Raw genomic sequence first — 19,743 nt, 5'->3', positions numbered from 1 at the left:
TTGTAATTGCTGTGCATTTAAGGACAATTAAAACAAAGATTTCCGCTGGCACACACATAAAAAGCCAAGTCAATGACTGTGTCCCTTGGGAGGACACTGTGACCCCGGAGTCAAAAGCTTCACATAACTGTGTCTCATTTGGCGCCAGTTATGTTGGTTGATAAAGGCAAGGCTAGATTTTATACCCTTGACACACAGCATAATGCTTAACCCGCATTATGCTGAAAGACTATATTCCATTCTGAAATTGAAAACATTGCACTTAGGCCTACAGGACTGATGGAAACCTCAGGTAAAACCAAACATTTATATCATTGCCAATAGGCTGACATGCCATTTACATTGACATTTAAAATTCCACATTTTGATTAAAAAAAAACATTTAATTAATTATTCAATAATTCTCAGTAAGAACTACGTTTATTCATAAAAATATGTGCACATTTTCAACTTTTCCCACCTCAAAAATGCATCAAATAAAATTGTGTTTGACAACCCGTGTCTTTTGCATTGGTAAGCTAAGGCTTAAGTTATGCATTGAATTAGTCAAAACACTCTGCACAAGATAAGCTAGTGAAACTCCCAAGCATGGTCATGACAGAACTTCGTGCCCCATTGTACTGACAGTGCTATCTGTTTCTTGCCGTGTCATCATACCTCCACTGGATGGCGACAAAGCAACAGAAAAGCAGGAGCATAAAACTGTGGTCACATTTATACCGTAAATTTGCTAATACTCGAGGTGAGTAACTTAAAAGTATGTGAAACAGGAAAATGAGCAAACATAAGCAGAGAAAAAAAAGATTTTATATGGCTTTCAGATGAATGCTAGTGTGTTCAAGCCCTAAAATATTCAGCGTAAAATGCATAATTAAATTATTGGATGTGTATCTGCTTTATTTTGATAAATAGAATTTTTTTCCTCCTAAAGTCAGGATTTGCCTTAAATAATGTAAGGCGCCAACTGCCAGTCACACACCAAAATGCGATGACAATATCGTCACACTGTAAATATAATCGCTTAAGTCATTTTTATCAATTTTTTTGTTTGTTTGCCACATTTGTTTGCCACAATTTGCCACATTCATAGGCATCAGATAAGAACCCAGCAAAGAAGAGCTAGAGGGAGATTGTTTAGTTATCAGTTTAGTTTATCAGTGTTTTATTGTTGACACTGATATTGGTAACACTTTACTCTATGGTGTCTACATGAGAGTGACATGAGCGTGTCATAAACATGACATGGGATGTGTCATGAACATTAATGACACTTTGAAGTAGCCTTTTATAACATTAATGCTCATGATAGTTGTCATGTGATGTTTCTGACAGGCTTGTGTGACTCTTATGTAGACACCTTCAAAATAAAGTGTTACCATATCTTGCTTAAATCACAAAGGCATGTTCAAAAATTGCCTAAGTCATTTATTTCCCTTAAGTTACATGATTTACACACAGTGTTATTACTATGCCAATAGCCATCCTTTGTTACATCCTTTTTGAGTGAAATGATCAATAAATGTCATATGTTACACGTTTGGTGAAGTTTTTTGTGTTAGGCGATTATTTTAACAGTGTGACGACAAAATAATCAGCCCAAAGAAAGCGCGACATTTCTGTTTATCCTGTTTTAATAACATTATTTCCGACAGCACTGAAAGGCATCTCCGGGGAGGAACGGTCTCTGTGGTTGCCTTGCCCAGCTGATCTGCGGTCAGTTTTTTAAACACCTCCCCCGATACTTTGATCAGTAGTGGCTGCAAACAAACTGATTCTGAGTCAGCTCTCGCAGAGAGCGTCGTTCAGGAGGCAGGAAGTCAAACTTGTCACTAGTGGTTGCGAGTAAAAGTTTCAGACATAACAGCAGACTTAGCCGTTGGAAGAATACAAATCGGACTTCCTTATTTCTGTCCGTTTTGCAGGCTACCCTCCAGCAATGGACAAGCTCCGTCGTGTGTTAAGCGGCCAAGAGGAAAATGAAGAGTTGGGTCTCACTTCACAGGTAGCTAACGTTACTTACTGGATGACAGCACTATGCTAATGCTAACGGTGGGCAATGTCACCGTTCAGTTGGTAAAAATGAATAAAAATAGCATTGTGTTAGTTTCATTTCCTTTACGGCATTACTGTTCAGATATCTGCCATTAATGTTAAAGTTGTCTTGTTTGCTTAGAGTTAGTTATAGTAGTTAATAAGTAAGCTAACGCTATGGGTTTGTTAATAAAAATGTCAGTTTATGTTAGCTCTGTAGCCTTCTATAGACGTTAGCTAACAAAATAGTTTCACTTTCCTTCCTTTTTTTAAGTTTAGCTTCCAATTGTAGTCAACATTAGCTCTCGTATTCTAATGTCAGCATTAAATACATTGTATTTGTTTGTTTATTTACACTTTTTTACACGCGTTTCCGATGAGGAGAAAATGAGGTAAGCTACTGACTTGACTTGAGCTATGTTTGTTTTTTGTAATGTTACTTGATGGTACTTTTTATAATTTCTAAAGTTGTAATAAAGTTTCACTCTGGCACACCAGAGTCCGCCATGCTTGCAATTCTGCATTTCTTTGCAGGTTCTACTTTACAATGTGGTTTTTATTGGTTCATTTGCCTAAGTTCAGTGTACTCAGTAGTGTCTTGTGCCTTTTACGTAGCCCTGTCCTGTGTGTGTTTTGTGTTTTAAGATAAAACTGTAGCTGGGTGTTATCTTCTTAGCCAAAGCCAACATGGTTAAATCACCAGCAGAAAGTCTGTGGGTCATTAGGTTTGTCTTGTGACATCCTCCCATTGTTCTCACCAGGTCCTTGATGCCAGCACTCTCAGCTACAGCACCAGGGTGAAATGGTTTGTCATATGCTTCGCTGGAGGCATCCTGTGTTCAATACTCGTGAGTGTCTCCGTTGAAAATGCAGATTTTCTGTCTGACTTTGTGCAGTCATAGGAATGTAGAGCATGCACAACATATTAATACTGTTGGCAATGGTCCAAATTAATTTTTCTTGTGCTATGTTTGGTTCGTATGCATTATAAATCTTAAGCTTTTAACATGGCGTAGCGCAAACATAATCAAGACACATTCCTGTTCTCTTACTCATGTAGATTAAAGTGATTGACACATGCCACTTATTCTTAATTAACACAAAAAGTTTGCTTGCTGTCAGGAAAGAACTGAAACTTTCAGTTTGTAGAGTGTAGCTTGCAGTTCAAATGACAGGAAGTCTTGTCACAGATCGCACATGTTGGTAATACTTTGTCACACAGACAAAGAGTCTTAAGAAGAAGTGTAGGCCTTACACCACAGAATATTAAAGTCCTCAAATGTCAGTTACATTCATACGTTAAAACACATTTTTACCTCAAGCCACAGAGTTGCGCCATACTCTTTTTCTTTTCCGGTAGAAATGAGTAAGGTCTAGAATTGTCTCCTTCTGTGAGATGCATGTCATCCCTCCCATGGTGAAATATATACTCTATGCTCACTCTTCCTCACTGAAAGTTATCCAACATGTATAGGGGTTATAAAACCACACTGATTCTTAAATAAAGCCTTAGTGTATTTCGGCACTAGGGGGCACCCATTGTGTTTCAGTAAAACCATACGAAAGGCCATGTTCTTTTTGTTGGTTCCTTAAAAAATAACATAAGATAAAAGCCTTCAGTCATATTAAAGTTCAGGCTTTTACCCCTTTATTTAAGTGTGGTGAGATTATTCTGTGTAGCTGACAGACTATTTTTCTGTTTTATCAGGGTTCAGCACTGCTCTTCCTTCCAAATGGTATGAAGCTTTTCGCCGTCTTCTACACACTAGGGAACATCGCAGCTCTTGCCAGGTAAGAGTCTTCAGTCCAGCTCAAACTTGCCAGACAGAGAATTGTAATGTATTTGCATATTTCTCTCACCGGCATAGAGCCCTGCCAGGAGGACACTAGGCTCATACACTTTGAAAGATTTTGCCTTTATGACGAAAACATTACTCTGTTGCTGGCACAGCTACACATTTCTCCAAGTTTTGTTTCCAGGATGTTTATAAAGAAGGCACATGAAATGCTGTAATCATGCAAATTACTGCCTTACCACTCACCACCTGTTGCTCAGAGTTTGGAGCATAGTGCCTGAACCAGAACCATGTGATGTTATTACTCATATATCTTTATGATGCATATATAGATATGATAAACAGTGTCGAGTAGCGATTCTGTTCCAGACTATAGGATTAAAGCAAAAAAGATAATCTCCATTATTTAATCAGATTAGCATTAGTATAATTATACATTTTTAGATCTACAATCTAAACTAACAGAAAAATGTATCCGCAATCACATTCATTAAGTGAACCGAAACATAAAATCTGGATCATAAATGGATGTGGTGACAATACCACAGCCTACAGCTGCAACTTTTTTGAGAAGCAGAGTGATAATTAATGGTAATTACTAATAAAATATGGTTAGACATACTTACCTCTGAATAACAACTGCATATTTTGATCAGAGCAGGCACAAGGGTTATTCACTTAATTAGTTGATTTAATTGTGTTATTATATGTTATTATACGGTTCATTCTGTGGCCAGGCAGCACACCAATGTCGCTTAAATGCAATAGGACATGATAAAGAGACAATGCTCAATGGGAACCACAGACTAGCTGTCAGTTTCTTCTGTTTGTTTTGCTACCTGTCCTTCCAAGTCAACCAAACATAGGTGTTTGCTCTCATCTTATTATTTGAGTTGGAGCAAAGGACCCCACACTTTCAAATATGCTGGACTGACGTGCATATAAGCTAACCATATCCATATTGTTTATAGTTTGGGCTATCATAATGTAACGTTTAAGTAAGATTAGAATTGTATCTGCTGCTGATTGTTTATGTTGGAATCAGCAGCCCACTGGATGTTACAACATTATGGATTATTTAGTCTAGATAATCCAAGGGCTAAATCTAATCATGATGTCTTTGACTTCTTTGACAGTGAACCATTGATGAGGGGTTTTTTTCAGACAGGGCAGTCTCTATTTTCAGGTATCATATGTCCAGAGGGCTTAGATGCGTCAAGAAACTGGGTCACATTCCGCTTTCATAGCCCAGGTTGCCCAAAGCGAGACAGTGTCATATTTTAAGGAGCCTAATGCAATTTTTATGTTTGTGTGACTTTGACAGCAAGAATATAACATGGACATCAATGGATCCTTCATTCATTCCAAAGTGGTGCAAGGTTGTGTCAAAAAAAGATAACAAAACAATAAATATATCTCTTACATGTATTGTCTTTTCTGTCAATAATATTTAGACATTAAACAACACAGTATTAGTTTCCTATTTAGTAATGGCATTGTGGTATCCGCAGTAATATAGTGCGTGGATATTATTAGTGTCTGTCAGGTGATAAAAAGCATCCATCCCTCTCAGCAGAGCAGTAGAAGGAGCCTGCGTCAACACACCACACTTCTCTGGTGTCTAATCTCACAGATGTGACGCTACACAGACTCCCTCTACCCACTCAGCTCCGGCGAGCCCAGAGCTGCGTGCCTCGTCAGCGGGGAAAGCCTTTGTCTTGTTACACTTACTGACGTCACGCATGCATCATGTAGGAGGTTTTAAATGTGTCATCGTGGTTCTGGGCATGAAATATTTACTCCTTAATAATTGCAACATGTTGTGTGAATTTGATTACGGTGGCGACACTTCTGACCACCCACGTTTTTCTCCCTTCTGTGCAGAAATGCATGTCCAGTGGAGTAAAAAAAAAACAATACAATTTTCACTTTGTTCCAAGTATAATACATGTGTTTGATTTGTACTGAGCAGCACTTTATTGTGGCTATCATTCTGATGGTTTCATACTTTTTTCTTACTATTTTATTTGGCTGTTCTGCTGTAACTGTGTGATTAATGTCCCGTGTCCTCTCGGATGTAGTGCAAGCCCTCAACTGCTAATAAAATGTCATCTCCAGGGACAATAAAGATCTTATCTTTGAACTGAACTGACTGAACCATAAAGTCTGAATACAGAATATTCATTTTTTTATGTTTAACACAACAGAATATTGAATATACTATATATGAAGGCATAGCTGAATGTGTATTTGTCTGTCATTGTGGCCCAGCCAGTTGATGTACAGTTCATTATTTTTATGAGTCTTACTGAAATAACAAATATTAAGCTTTTTGGAATACATAATTTTGGCAACCATCATCAACACATCATGCACCATGCTGAACAGTGAAAGAAAATGTCTCATTTCTATTTGACTCTGTGTGTGTCATTCTGAAGTGGATTCACTCTTATTCATCCATGATCTCTGATATACAGAACTGTGGACACAAAACAAAACTGTGTGGAAACGAGGCGTTTAGAAAGCAGACAATTCTTTGACACAAGCACACAGTTTTGCTGCACTGTTTAATGGCTATTCTCTGAAAAAAAGCAATAAAGCTAACCACAGGGGTGAACGCTTTCCATCAAAACATTTTCTCTATAATTCCATGCACTAACATTTTAAACAACAGGTAAATGTACCCTTTTGCTGATGTTTATAATTTGTCTGTTTTGTTCTTCTTAAAGCACCTGCTTCCTAATGGGACCACTTAAACAGCTGAAGCGCATGTTTGAAAAAACAAGACTGATAGCCACCATTGTTATGCTGGTAAATACATGTGTTTTACTGTTACTTTGGACCTTAAATGTAGCCAGATGCTTCATTCTACTAGAACTTAATGTTTTATCTTTGTGTATATTGGAAAGTAGTTCATACCTTATTACTGAAGGTGGTAGTTGCCTTTTTCCCCTCTGTATCTTCTTTACATGAGGCCACATGCCTTTACATTGAATCAGCTTTCACCTACTGTACTCTAAGGTGTAAAAGGTCAGTAGCCCTCTGACTTTGGATTAGAAGGTCTAGTACTCCACCTTGTCATCTTAAAGGATTGTAAGGTTAAAGTTACTTACCTTGACAACACATTTCAGATTGACAGTAGTGATGGTTTCTTTTGGCGGATTTAGATTTTATTCTAGAAAAAAAGACAACAAACATCATTCTTAAAAGTAGATAACCATTCATTTCTTCTTTTGCCAGCTCTGCCTTGTCCTAACTCTTTGTGCAGTGTTTTGGGTAAGTAGCTGATACATTATTTTTAAAGCTAGTTACAGCCTTTATTGTTTAAGTGTTGTGTTTTCTCCCATTAGAATAACCGTGTTGTATTTTCTTTTACAGTGGCATAAAAAAGGGCTGGCTATCATCTTCTGTATCTTGCAGTTTTTGGCAATGACCTGGTAAGTGTGACCAGCGCTCTCTCTACTGTAGCACAGTTGGTGATTAATTTACTCATCACTCACACTTACTCAGATGAAGCAGTCTTTCCGTGATGGAGAACTTTGCTCCAGCTGCTTTGCCTTGCATTAAATGTCCGTGTATAGAGTTAATCACACTGCTGTTGCTTTAAGCTGACTTACTCCGACTGGCACGTGTATGGCTAAATCTATAAGTGGTTAAAATAGATTAAAAACAGTCATTTTCTCACTTCTCATTATACCTGAATCTTACCGTAACCCATCGTTTTCAAGCAACATATATTTTCAGGTAATATGTACATATAATGTAATACCACATTGGTTTGCCCCAATTTCCTTGAGCAGTCATTGACATCTAGTTGATCTTGAGTCAGTCATCTTGTAAGAAGGCTAGTAGGTAGGTTGTCAGACATCAAGGTGCAGTAGGTCAGTATATATTTGGCCTGTAAAGGAAGAGGTGGTGCCAGGATCAGTGTGGACCTACTTGGAGATGTTGACACAGACAGGTGTCACTGGCTGAGTTGTTTACACACAAGACAGAGTCACTGCCAACTATTGTGGCAGCGATCTGAGACCATTACTATTACTAAAACCACAAGTCAGTTGCCTATTGAGACTACATGGCACCTTTGGGTCTCTAATTAGTTAGATAGTTTCTTTAAAAAGTATGTTTAAAAAAAAAAAAAAAAAAGACTTAAATAATTTTTATGTCCAACAAGATTCCCCTCTAGGGATGATTGAACTTCTACTTGACTTTACTTGTATATGTAAAAGCACCTAATTTTTTACTCTTAGATTGATTCACAACATTTAATTTCCAAAATCCAAAGGGTTTTTTTGTTATTTCCTCCACTTCTGTATACTGAACTTGTGTCACATTGTATTTGACACCGCCTAGTTTGAAAATTTTAATCAGCTCTGCTCTGTTGAACAAACCATAATTTTGATCAGCAATAAATTGGATAATTAATTAAGTAATTGATGAAGAATGTGAGAAGGTGTTGCTTTTTCAGATTTGTAGCATTGTAAGTTGAATGTCTTTAAATTTTGCACAGTTGGTCAGACAAACCAACCTTAGACTCTCAGATATTGTGATTTTTAACAAAAATCTTTTTGGTGTGTTTTCTGACATTTCTTAGACATAATCAATTGATTTAATGTGAAAAATATAACATAACTATTTGGGCTGTCAGGGCCCAGACCTATGCCAAGGCCATGCCGAATTTCGCAATGTTACAAAAATATCATTTGGGTCCACCTCGTGACCTGGATTTGCTCCAAAATAAAATGGGGTTTTCCTTGGCCCATGCTACACCCTTTTACTACGTTTCATGAAAATTGGGCCAGTTGTTTTTTCTGTAATCCTGCTGACAGACAGAGACACAAACCAAAGTGTTTACTGTACCTGGTTGGCTGAGGTAATGAGGTCAGTGGGGTTAAGCTCCAATGTAGCAGTGAGTAATAAGACCTGTGAGTGATGTGTATGGGCATGTCAGCACTTGTATGTTCATTAATTTGAACATATTTGCACAGCAGTAACAAAAGACATTCAGTGTGTGAATGTGCATGGAAACACAAACCCCCAGCAGCTCAGGAGAACAATTTCAGTGCATCACTGAGCAAAACTGTGTTGGCCTCATACTGCTTTTGCACCTACATGTTGTACATTCACTTCCGCTCTGCCTGCGTTCTCTGAGGCATCACCATGGTTACCACAAGTCACACATATCGAGCTCATTCTTAACAGACCGGGGGCATAGTGCACTCCCACGCAGGCGCTCAGACGTCTGTGTGAAGGTGGTTCTTTAATAAGACGTCGCCACTGATCCACACATGGTGGTGGGCAAAGTCCAGTCCTCAGGCTGAGTTCACTGAAGTGACCATATGACTCTGAAACACTACGGACTGACACTGACTCAATAAAGACCTTAGCAGCCAGTAGGAAGTTTACTAGAAGAAACAGCACAGATATATATTTACTTAACTTGCTTGTTTGATTTACTTTTTGAGTTTAGACATTCAGAACATCCTTGAGATGTGTACAGTGCTTGTCACGGCTCTGCTTAACCTCACAGATGAGGATTTCCTGCTAACTTGTGATCAAATAAGATGCCAGTCATGCTTGGGTTGGGCTGTAGTTAATCATTCAACTGTTATACCAGATTCCTTACATATTTTAAATACGTTAGGTGTTTGATCGGGGATTTTTTGGTTCTCAACTTCAGCTGTAATCATTTTGTGTTTTTGTTTAACTCAGTATTTAGCTACCAATCCGTCTGGAATCATTAGTGCAGAGATTACACTGTATCCAACTCATTCACAATCACGTTTGGTTAATCCCTTTGCTGAGAGACATAAAAGCCCCTTCAGTCCAATGATTACTGCCTGATGGAGCCTTTGAACGCATATTTTACATTTTAGTGTGTTGCTCATGGTTTTGCTTTATTTGTGGTGTTATTTTTGGCCTTTAATCTATAATCCCTTAGACAACACATCATTACAATCACATGACTATAGACGAACATTATTAAATAACACTAGAACTTTAAGTTAATATCCTGGGATTTCCAGTTATGCCAAATACATGTTTAATTACTTGAAAATGTGCTCGAAGTGGTCTTTAAGTCATCTTGAACCGTCTATGTAATGGTGAAACGTTTTTTGAATGTTACACTTTTGTTGCTGTACAGCATGGAAAACAAATCCAACTTTGAAGTGATCTAAGACACACATTAAGTTCATCACATATAGAGACAGACTGATGAATCGTACGGCCAATGTTATCAAGATCTAAATTAGTGATATATCTACATACTTGTTACAAATGTGTACAGATATACAGAATTTCTTTCAGAATATAAGAAAAAGATACTTTGGTCATTTATGTCAACCCTATATTGTCATTCAACACAGTGGACAAGAACTTCAAATCACTGTAGTACAACTTGCATCAAGAACACCCAACTCACTTATGGTTAAAACATTTAACCAGCTAAGCAATAACAAGTCACCATGCTCTAAAATTACACATTACCAACAAACACTAATGAAAAGTAACTTGAGACTATCAACCTATATATTGATGTCAGAATTTTCTACTCCCTAAAATCTGCATCAGCCCAAAAATATATCAATATCAGTTTGGCTCCAATCACATGATTTTAAATAAATACTAATGGCATGTCTCATAATAAATGAATACATTCTTCTGTAACTCGTCATTGTCCCCTCACCCTGATTGTTTTTCTTATTTTTCTGTTTCAGGTATAGCATCTCTTACATTCCATTTGCCAGGTAAGACAACATGATTTATGTCTGCACCTTAAGGTGCATCTCTCCTTCATGTTATGTTCAGTTGTATGTGTTGCTTACTGAATTGAGAATATATAAGGGCTACCATTTATATCTCAACAATACCCTGTCTCACTGCTGCACACAACAAACTGGAGAGAATATTATGAGCTGCCCTTCAATGAAAACATGTTTTCATTACCTCCAAACACTGTTTGCCTCCACCATATGGCTGTAATCCCCCCTACTACTGCTGCAGGCACTTAGTGTCAGGCAAATGGCAGCTTGTTGTTTCACACTCCTCTGTGCTTTAGCCCTGTGACGCTATTTTCTTTATCCATAATATCTAAATGAAATCATTTCATATGGAATAATGCTCTTTCAGCCAGATTCGCCAAAATATTCCTCTCCCCATGCAGCTTTTATACTTGTGATGAGCTTATGTTAAGCTCTGTGGGGTTAAAGCACAATGCAACATTTTGATTAGATCAAATAGGCTGTCCTGCATGAGGGACAAGGATAAAAATCTCCTTGTCACATGACCGTCTTTCTCACAGGTTACTTGCTTTGTCTTTATGATGGATAATATGCGATAAAGGGCCTAACAGCAGTAAAATCTTACAGCGATTGATTTTTCTTTTTTCTTCACAGTACACCACAGTAAATAATTTAAATTTGAAGAATATATTGGCCTGTATTCAGAGGTTCAGTGCTCAAATTGTCCCATATGGTTTACTACCTCAGTGCCTTCTCCAAGCCAAGCATGAGGTGTGATGTTGTTTTGTCAGTCCAGCTGTAAGCAGGGTTATGTCTCATTTGGTGAGAGGTCCACAGCCTCCATGCAGCCCCCCCACTAAGTGCCCTGTGTATTTGGGCGACCCTATAATCCGTCCTGACAGCTGAGAGACGTCCCATAACCACCCCGAGTTTCCCCTCCCCCAACACAAATGCTAACAACAATACAAAGCTGGGACAAAGGCCTTTTTCCCGTGCCACCCTTCCAAAAACCAAATTCCTTTAGAGAAATGCAAAGTTGACTTCTACATTTTGGGCTCTCCATTACAATCCTGATCATCACTAACTCATTTGTTACTCCTTTGTTATTATATTTTCGTCAACACATGATTGTCCCCTCTCCTTAAGCTTCTTACTTTAATCCATTTTTCATTTAATTTAGATCTTAAAATTGATCTCTTTATTGTTTGCCATGTTGTTAGAGAGCTGCATATTTTCATCACAGACCTTTATCCCTCTGAGCGACACATTAAAAAGCATTAATCTGCAGTCCCTCCTTATTCCGGTGTGTGATAAAACAAACTGATACCTGTCTGGTCACAACGCCACATGGCCAACGGACTTGATCCTTTAATGTATTTTACCTGGTTGCCTATTTATAACCTCTCAGACCAGGCTACTAAAACCTGCTGCATGTGCACTTTCCACAGTGCTTTTATTATACTGTTGCTTTGAAATTAAATCAGAAATGGGGGGGAAAGTGTCCAAAAACTGATCATTTATTCATGCAGTTTTTGAAGAAGCAAAAATAGCATCAAGCCTCAAGTGATTATATAAAAATAAACCTCAGGCTGTAAGAGAGGAAGAACGTGAGGCTTCTGCTGTTGTTTCTTTTACATCAGAGGAACAAACCAGAGCATTTGAAGGAGCAAGTCTCCCGTGTGTCCACCGACCTCCCCTCCTCCCTCTCAGACTGCTTATGATCCCCCCTTCTCCTTTTAACCTTGACTGGTTTCACACCTCCTCCACCGAAATTCGACTGTGGCTAGAGGCGAAGTCTGCATAGCAACACACCATTGGCAAGAGCAAACGGTGCGAGGGGGGAAACGGAAAGGCGATGTGTGGTTACCATGGCAATCGCTCGTATTGCATCATCCCTCAGCACAGAGTACCTGGAGAAAGGGAGCCCCCATCACTCTGAACATGTGGTGCTTCCCCGCCAAAACACACTCACTTATTCATGACGAGCCCCACCCGAATCATCGTAACAAAGGGTGGAAGTGCTTTTTTGTCGCTTTTAATTGTGTACGCATGACAGAATTATGCCTCCGTTGTATTTATTTCTTTAGAACAACATTCCTTTATTCCTTTTTCTTCTTTTTCTTTTCCTTTTACATTGATTATAACATAATTTCTTCTTTTTTTTCCTACAGGGATGCTGTGATGAAATGCTTCACAACCTGTGTGACATAGGACTCCACAGTTTGTGAACACTGGTCCTGATATGCAAACTGCAAGAACAGTGCCTCTGTAAAATATACATCCATGTTGTTTATATACCGTATCTCAAGATTTTTACTATGGCTTGTTTCATACTGTGAATTCTCGCTTTTTAAGTCTAGCTGAAGGTCTATAACTATAATCAGATTATAACACTTCTCTTTTGCTTTTGATGTGAGAGAAACGCGTGCCTTTAATGCTTAATATATTTAAAGATTTTCATATGTTTTCTGAGGATTTTATACAGTTTAAGTGCAGGGATATTATTTTGACTTTACCATAATTTTCAAAACAAGTGCCTTTACATTGTGTGTGTGTATATATGTATATATGTATATATATATATATATATATATATATATATATATATATATATATATATATATATTGACATTGACCAACAATACATATTTACATCTTAAACAGTGTGATATTCCATTTTCTTCTGGATTTTTAAACAGTTTTCTGACTTCTTACATTCAAACATTATTTAAACACATTGTCTCTCAGGTTTCTGCCTGTGTGCGAGGCACTGATGTATAAAGAGGCTCTCATGTTTATCCATGTTTATATATGATTATTTTCCCTTCGGCAATTGAGGCACAGCTTCACTGATGATGCACTTGGATGTATGATATCCACAGCTCTTTTGAGGTTTTTCCAGCTAAAGAGATTAAAAAAAAAAAAAAGAAGAAGAAGCTCCTGTCTAGTCTGTTCATCTGTATGTGTATTTGAACACACCTGCCCCCCCCCCCCCTCCCCCCCAGCTCATCAAATTATATTTAAATGGCTTCTCCTCTTTAGATGTGATTTCCTGCCAGATGTAGCAATAACACCGTTAATTACGCTTTTCTGAGCATTGTGATTTTGATGTGACCTAATAACCCAGAATAGCTTGCATCGAGGTCCCTATATTGCTTCAGCATGATGGCATAGCCTTTGAGGATGTGGTCGTCATGGCAACCTCCTCCGGAAGATTCATAACCTCAGCCTTCCCCCCATGTGTGCTGCACATGTTCACATTATCCAGATGAGGAGGTGTGCTTTTTTTTTATCTTATAGAAAACCTTGGAACGGCAGTCAGTCATGGATCCATCCACAGATTGTGAAAAAAAAAAGTTTTAAAAACAGTTTTATGAATCAATAACCACATAAATCCCATAACATCCTGTTTAGCTGCAGGATTTGCTAAAGGTTTAACCAACATGCCTCCAGGTTTCTTTCTGCTTGATGCAACTGAATAACAACATTGCACTTCCTGTTGTGCAGCCCCCACATAGTTTCATTAGGAGCTTGTATAACGTGGCGGTAGTGGTGGATTAGCATGGACAAAATCTCCCCTCGGTGCTTGTTCAACTAACTTGGGCGGAGACCCAGCAAATCCTTGAGCAATTAATCTTGAGGATAAAATAATTATTTTGAGTGAAGGGTTGTTTTGTGACCGTTTTTTTTTTTTTTGCTCGCTATTTTTGGATTACACCGAAGTTTGAGGATGAAGGGGAAGTACCCCTGACCCCGGCAATCTGTTAGAGTCTCCCAACTGTTTCCTTTTTATTACATCTAATCCATTGTTATGTCAGAGCAGAGAGGGATCCCACGCCACAACAAGTACTGAAACACAAGTCTCTGTTTCCCCTTCAGCTTAACGCTCCAGCTCATCTTGTAAAAATTAATACATAACAATTCATGCCATTATGTTTATTCCAAGGGTAAGTCCAGGGGGCTGTCGGACAGAATTGATTCCAAGTCTTACTTAGGATTGCCTTTGGCCTGTCCTGTCCTGTCTTTAAAGCAAATCATTTGTACTCTATTAATGATTTATTTTGCTTGAATTCTTCATATTGATATCACTAGAGCAACTAAATAATAAATGTTTCACATTCTCGACATCCTCAGGCGATATCACATAAACAGTCTAAAAACCATAGATTTGGAAGGAAATATTGATTTCCTCTTACACCCTACACTGAGGGAAACAAAATCACATCGAATCAATTGCAGAACTGTCTGCGTGAAAGTGCAGATAACAGCAGAAAGAAGGAGAAATCAATATTGTAGACTATTTGTGTTTTCCCCTGAATGTCTTTCATAGGCTACATGGCTGAAAGAACAACAACAAAACCATCAACATACATCAGTTAATTGATATCTGAGACTATATTGACTGACATGTTTTGTTAGTTCAAGGACAGACAGGGTTATCTTACAGCACCATGGACCAAATACGATTTTTATGACCATATCTGTGCCGCTATAGGCCTACTTTATTGGTTAAGGCAGCATATAAAACTTAGCATACATTAAGTTGTACTTTTACACATCCTATTAAAAGACCAGTCTTAAAAATGATAAGATTTACCTTTTACAACAGGTCAAAGGTAAAAAAGAAGCAAATAAAAATGATGAAACACAATAATATGACAACAACAAAAAAAACAGACAAAATAAAAATTAAATAGCTATATTATGCACTATACATATTTTACTTATGCACTGGTTAATTCTACAGGGTAATTGCAATTCACATGGTGTAGTATTGTACTTGAGATTAAGAAAAAAATCATGAGAATTCATACAATATTAATATAATTAATATTAATAATTAAAGAGACATCTTTACCATGTGTGCATAGGCTGAAATTAGGACTGCTTCAAGAAATGCTGTTTTTCTTCTGCTTCGTTTTCCATTAAATTTGTGACTATTTAATCCTTAAATAGGCCTGAAACAAGTCACATTAAGTTAACCTGATAAACCAACACCTGTGGACACGTAATTTATAAAAATATCCATCTAAATATCAGTTTCTTGTAGGCTAGATGATTAACTGTAACTGAAGAATGTGAGTTAAAAATTAGGACTGCACATTTTGTTTTTCTCAATTTATGGTCCAAACGTGTGCATGCTGTAAACATGTCTCACCATGTGTTTAATGATGAGAAACCTTTCAGTAAAACTTTGTACAAAACCGGGACTGTAGTCGGAAGTTGCTGACGATTTGCTGCTATATTCTCAATGAATTCTTCCATTTTAAAGATATAATTTAATTCTTAAAATTAGGCTAAAAATTAAACCAGATACCTGTGGTCACTTTAAAGTAAGAAATATACCAATCCAGTCGTATCACATTTTTATCTCTTGAATAGTTAGAATATTTGTGTTGCCAGCAGAGAGGCGCTGTGAGAAAAGATGAGGGGAACATGAGCTGGATGTCGCTCATCGCTTCAGGAAGTTATTGGGAATGATGAAATGACATCACCACAGTTTTTTCCTGGCTTTGTTTGCCGCTTCTTCTGACCACGCCTTCTTGCCTGCTCCATCATAAAGCAGCCAGGCCGTGCATGCGTGCACCAGTTGAACTCCAGTCAGAGTGGACAACAGGTGCACTCCAGCCTCCCTCCACCTCGCTGTTGGATGATGCGCCGCTCGTCGCTTTGCGCAGGGCTTCCTCGTCGTCTGCACTTTGGACATTTGCACGTTTTTGTATCCTGATCACTTCCAGCCACAAGATGCCTTTTCCGCCTATCAGCCTCCACCAGCGGATCTCCTCTCCTGGCAGGGAACTATTCGGGAAAAAGAAAGCCAACGGAGTGCCTCCTCACACTGAGCTCACCAGCAAATCCGGCGGAGAGAAAACGGGCTCCGATAAGGAGAAGCAGTCCTCTTCTTGGACATCGGCGAATTTAAGGAATTTGGGGCGAAAGCAAGAAAAGACTAAAAGCCCGTCAGCTCAGAAGGCCGGTGCCGGCCAGGAGACGCAGGGCAAGAGCTCCTGGCTGTCGGTACCCAAACCTCAGGACTCATCTGAAGGAGTAAGGCGCTCCAGCTCCATGGACTCCGCCAGACACCTCCAAGGCAAAGAGGAAGGGAAGAAGGAGATCCAGTTTACTCTCAGTCTCACCCCTGAAGCCATTCTTGTCATCCAAAAACGCAATCTAGAAAAGCAGATGATGGCAAAGCAGCAGAAATGTTGCGCCTCCGCGGACTTCCGGCACAGGCGAGTTTTTCCATCCAAAAAGGCGCACGGAGCGTCCAAGGGCTGCGCTCCCGTCGCCAAAGCGGAAAGCGCCGAGCAGGACATCACCGCCATCGTTAAAATATCTCTTTTGAACGATCAATACAAGTACGACGATGTGGAGTACGAGGAAGAGGACGGAGACGTGGATGAGACTGTAGTGAGGAAATGTAAAGAGTGGCTCAAAGGGGTCGAGAATGCTGCTGCTTTGGGAAAAGTCGACAAACTTTCTGCACTCCCGCACCTTAAAGGCTGCTGACACCTGACTTGCGATATTTCAGTTTTTAAACAGCAGACTGAAGAGATGATGGACTCATGAAATGTGTGCACCGATGTAGGCCTGCTGCCATGGCATCTTAATGTGAATCTTGTAAATTTAACACATGAGGGAGAAAATCCACTCCAAAGGAATGTCAATTTGTTTGGGAGATATTTACCAAAACAGCTGTCACGAAAATTACACTTATAGAAGAAAATAAATGAGTATTGTATTTGAATATGAAGAAATTTGACATTCTAATCTACAAAATCTGATTTTAAAGCTCCATTGCAGCCAGCAGTGCTTCTTATGGTTCACAGGGATGTTGTTTTGCCAGTTTAATGCCTGTTTAATGTTTTGTTAAAGTTTGAACTGAATACCTTAATATTCTCGTCCTTTGCACATGGTTTTTGTTTTCAGTGGGGCGCCAGTGGATTGGCAGAGGGGTTTGCGTAAAGGGACGTGAAACCGTTCCTTTGTGCAGGAGAACAATAAGCTGTCAACAACAGGGTTTTTCTTTCCATGCGCCTGCTGCTGAAACCAAACTGGACTGTTTATTTTTCCTCTAATAAGAGGGTCATACCCTTTGTAGGGGTCTATCAGCAATGTACAGTATTTAATATTTACTAAATATTTGTACTGTCAAATGTTTTCTCAGCTGATGCCATTTGAAGTAAAATTGTTTTTTCCAATTATGCAAGTGTCACTGAGCCTTTTAAATCCTTTAAAAGCTGATTTGTGTTTGTGCCTCTGGAATAATTCTGTTACATGATGCTGATTTGCAGTCATTCACATTTCTTTGACACTTCTGGCCACTTCCCAGACTGTATTTTAAAGGCTCTTTTGTTGCAACTGTACTGTAGCTACCTGAGGCCATTTGGGCATTAGTGTTGTAAGCTTCTTAGATTTCCTGCTAAGCAGGGTTGACCAGTGTACTATGGGGCCCAGGTGCATGATCCCTTCAGGAAATTACATCCAGTCTGTTTGTCATCAAACAAAACAATGCATGTAGCTACTAGAGATGAGCAGAGATGAGTTATTCTAAATATCTGGGAGATAACTTTTTCTGATGTGCCATATAATTTGCAGCAAAGCTTTCCCCAGTTTTAACTTAATCCTCACATTCCCATACTCATGTGGTTCTCACTGAGCTACAAAGAGCTGCTTTAATTCTATAAGTGGTGATGGACTTCATGTACTGCTCAGAGAGAAACAGCTGGTCAGGGACCAACTGAGAGCTTAAAAAACAAACTCGTACTTATTTTTCTGTTGCAAAAACAACAACAAAAATCACAATAAACCCGAGTTAAAAAGACATGCCATAAAAACATGCTTTTCTTCTTGGTTTGTTCTCTTCTTCTCTGACCATAAAACCAGTCAAATGAAACTTTGAAGGACACAGCAATCATGCAAGCCTTGGACACAAATTAACTCTGAGGCAGAGCCTAGAGGTTTACTTTCTGTCATCTCACAGATGCATTATTCTTGTTTCAATTTTTATGATTTTATCAAAAATCAGTTTGTTGTAAAGTACTTCACGTCATTTTTTTATTTCAGTTAATGCTATTTTAATACCAATGTATTGGGGTGCCAGAGGACCAATACAAAAGAACCAATTCTGTCTTTTTAACAGATAAAATTGAATAGATAGATAGATAAAACAACTTGTCCTAATTTAAAGCATCCCAAACTATCAGGGGGCTAGAGGTACTCTGTCACTCATTTGGAAGGAGACAGATGCAGCAGAAGCAGATGCCCTCCTGTTTTCTGTTTATTTTTTGTTTTACACATAATGCAAATCAACTGTAACTTTCCTAGAATGTTTTCCCCTCAAATTACAATAATATCATAACTAAGAGTGTTCTGAGAAGAAATAAGTGAACATTTCTGTTAAGATGGTTGTTTCTTACAGTAATTTATTCGTGGGGCCTCCAGGGACCCCAGTCAGCAGTCCTTAAACATGTTGTTATGAGGGTTAAATTTTCATGCAGGCTCACAAACATATTTAAAATATGTGTGCTTGTGTGCACAGCATGAATGTTCCCTGCAATCAGCTTAGACTCTTTTGCATTGTTCTGTGTAACTTGGTAACCAGAGTTTTACAGAGTGTTGTACACTTTAAAGGCTCAAGTTGGACAGAAGAGTGTAAGCTGTAAGACATTACAGTGTGTTTGAAAAGCCCACACACTGACAACCAATGAGATATTTTTGAAAGATGACTTAGATCCTCAGATAACATCGTTGTTGGATATAATTTTGGAATAGGACACTCTTTTCTCTAAAGGTTACTTCAGTGGGCGACTTGCTATGAGATCTGAGTACAGAGACCTCCATCAATCAAGCATTCTGACACCTATTTTGGATTCACACTTATTACCTGTTGGTATGAGAAAGGTATTTGAAAAAACCCACTCATCAGCACTGAGAGTTACAGATTTACAGATCTTGCTGTTATTCTTTTTTATTCAGGAATGGATCAGAGTAATTAATCAGGTGTGGAACATGTGTCTTAGTTGGTACAGGGTTTTATTGTTGTCTGGAACATGACAGTACAGATTTCTCAGTAAACAAACAAGCTGCCAGAGTAAAGCGTCTTGTCCTGTATAGATGTTCCCATTCAGTGTCACAAAGTGCTGTTATTGTTGCATGTTGCAGACTGAGAT

The 19,743-nt window shown here is 38.6% G+C and overlaps 2 protein-coding genes across 2 annotated transcripts; both read left to right on the top strand.

Moving 5' to 3' along the window:
• Positions 1-1,793: 1,793 nt before the first annotated feature.
• sft2d1 (SFT2 domain containing 1) lies at positions 1,794-13,143 on the top strand. Its single transcript, XM_059359748.1, has 8 exons — positions 1,794-2,002; positions 2,793-2,879; positions 3,740-3,822; positions 6,557-6,638; positions 7,068-7,103; positions 7,206-7,264; positions 10,547-10,576; positions 12,742-13,143. Exons 1-8 carry the CDS (start codon positions 1,937-1,939, stop codon positions 12,779-12,781), a joined length of 483 nt encoding a protein of 160 aa, XP_059215731.1. The 5' UTR covers positions 1,794-1,936; the 3' UTR covers positions 12,782-13,143.
• Positions 13,144-14,405: 1,262 nt separating this feature from the next.
• Positions 14,406-17,775, top strand: prr18 (proline rich 18). The gene has a single exon (XM_059359375.1). The coding sequence runs from the start codon at positions 16,148-16,150 to the stop codon at positions 17,078-17,080; it is 933 nt and encodes a 310-aa protein (XP_059215358.1). The 5' UTR covers positions 14,406-16,147; the 3' UTR covers positions 17,081-17,775.
• Positions 17,776-19,743: the final 1,968 nt, after the last annotated feature.

Source organism: Centropristis striata, chromosome 20 (assembly GCF_030273125.1).
Source record: "Centropristis striata isolate RG_2023a ecotype Rhode Island chromosome 20, C.striata_1.0, whole genome shotgun sequence".
Lineage (NCBI taxonomy): Eukaryota > Metazoa > Chordata > Actinopteri > Perciformes > Serranidae > Centropristis > Centropristis striata.
Note: the sequence above shows the minus strand (reverse complement) of the source record. Positions and strands in the feature narration are given on the sequence as shown.

Excerpts from the sequence above, each read along its gene's own strand:
- prr18 (XM_059359375.1), top strand. The coding sequence starts at position 16,148 with ATGCGTGCACCAGTTGAACTCCAGTCAGAGTGGACAACAGGTGCACTC.
- sft2d1 (XM_059359748.1), top strand. The coding sequence starts at position 1,937 with ATGGACAAGCTCCGTCGTGTGTTAAGCGGCCAAGAGGAAAATGAAGAG. Across the intron at positions 3,823-6,556 it reads AACATCGCAGCTCTTGCCAG|CACCTGCTTCCTAATGGGAC; the intron begins GTAAGAGTCTTC and ends TTCTTCTTAAAG. Across the intron at positions 7,104-7,205 it reads CTCTTTGTGCAGTGTTTTGG|TGGCATAAAAAAGGGCTGGC; the intron begins GTAAGTAGCTGA and ends TTTCTTTTACAG.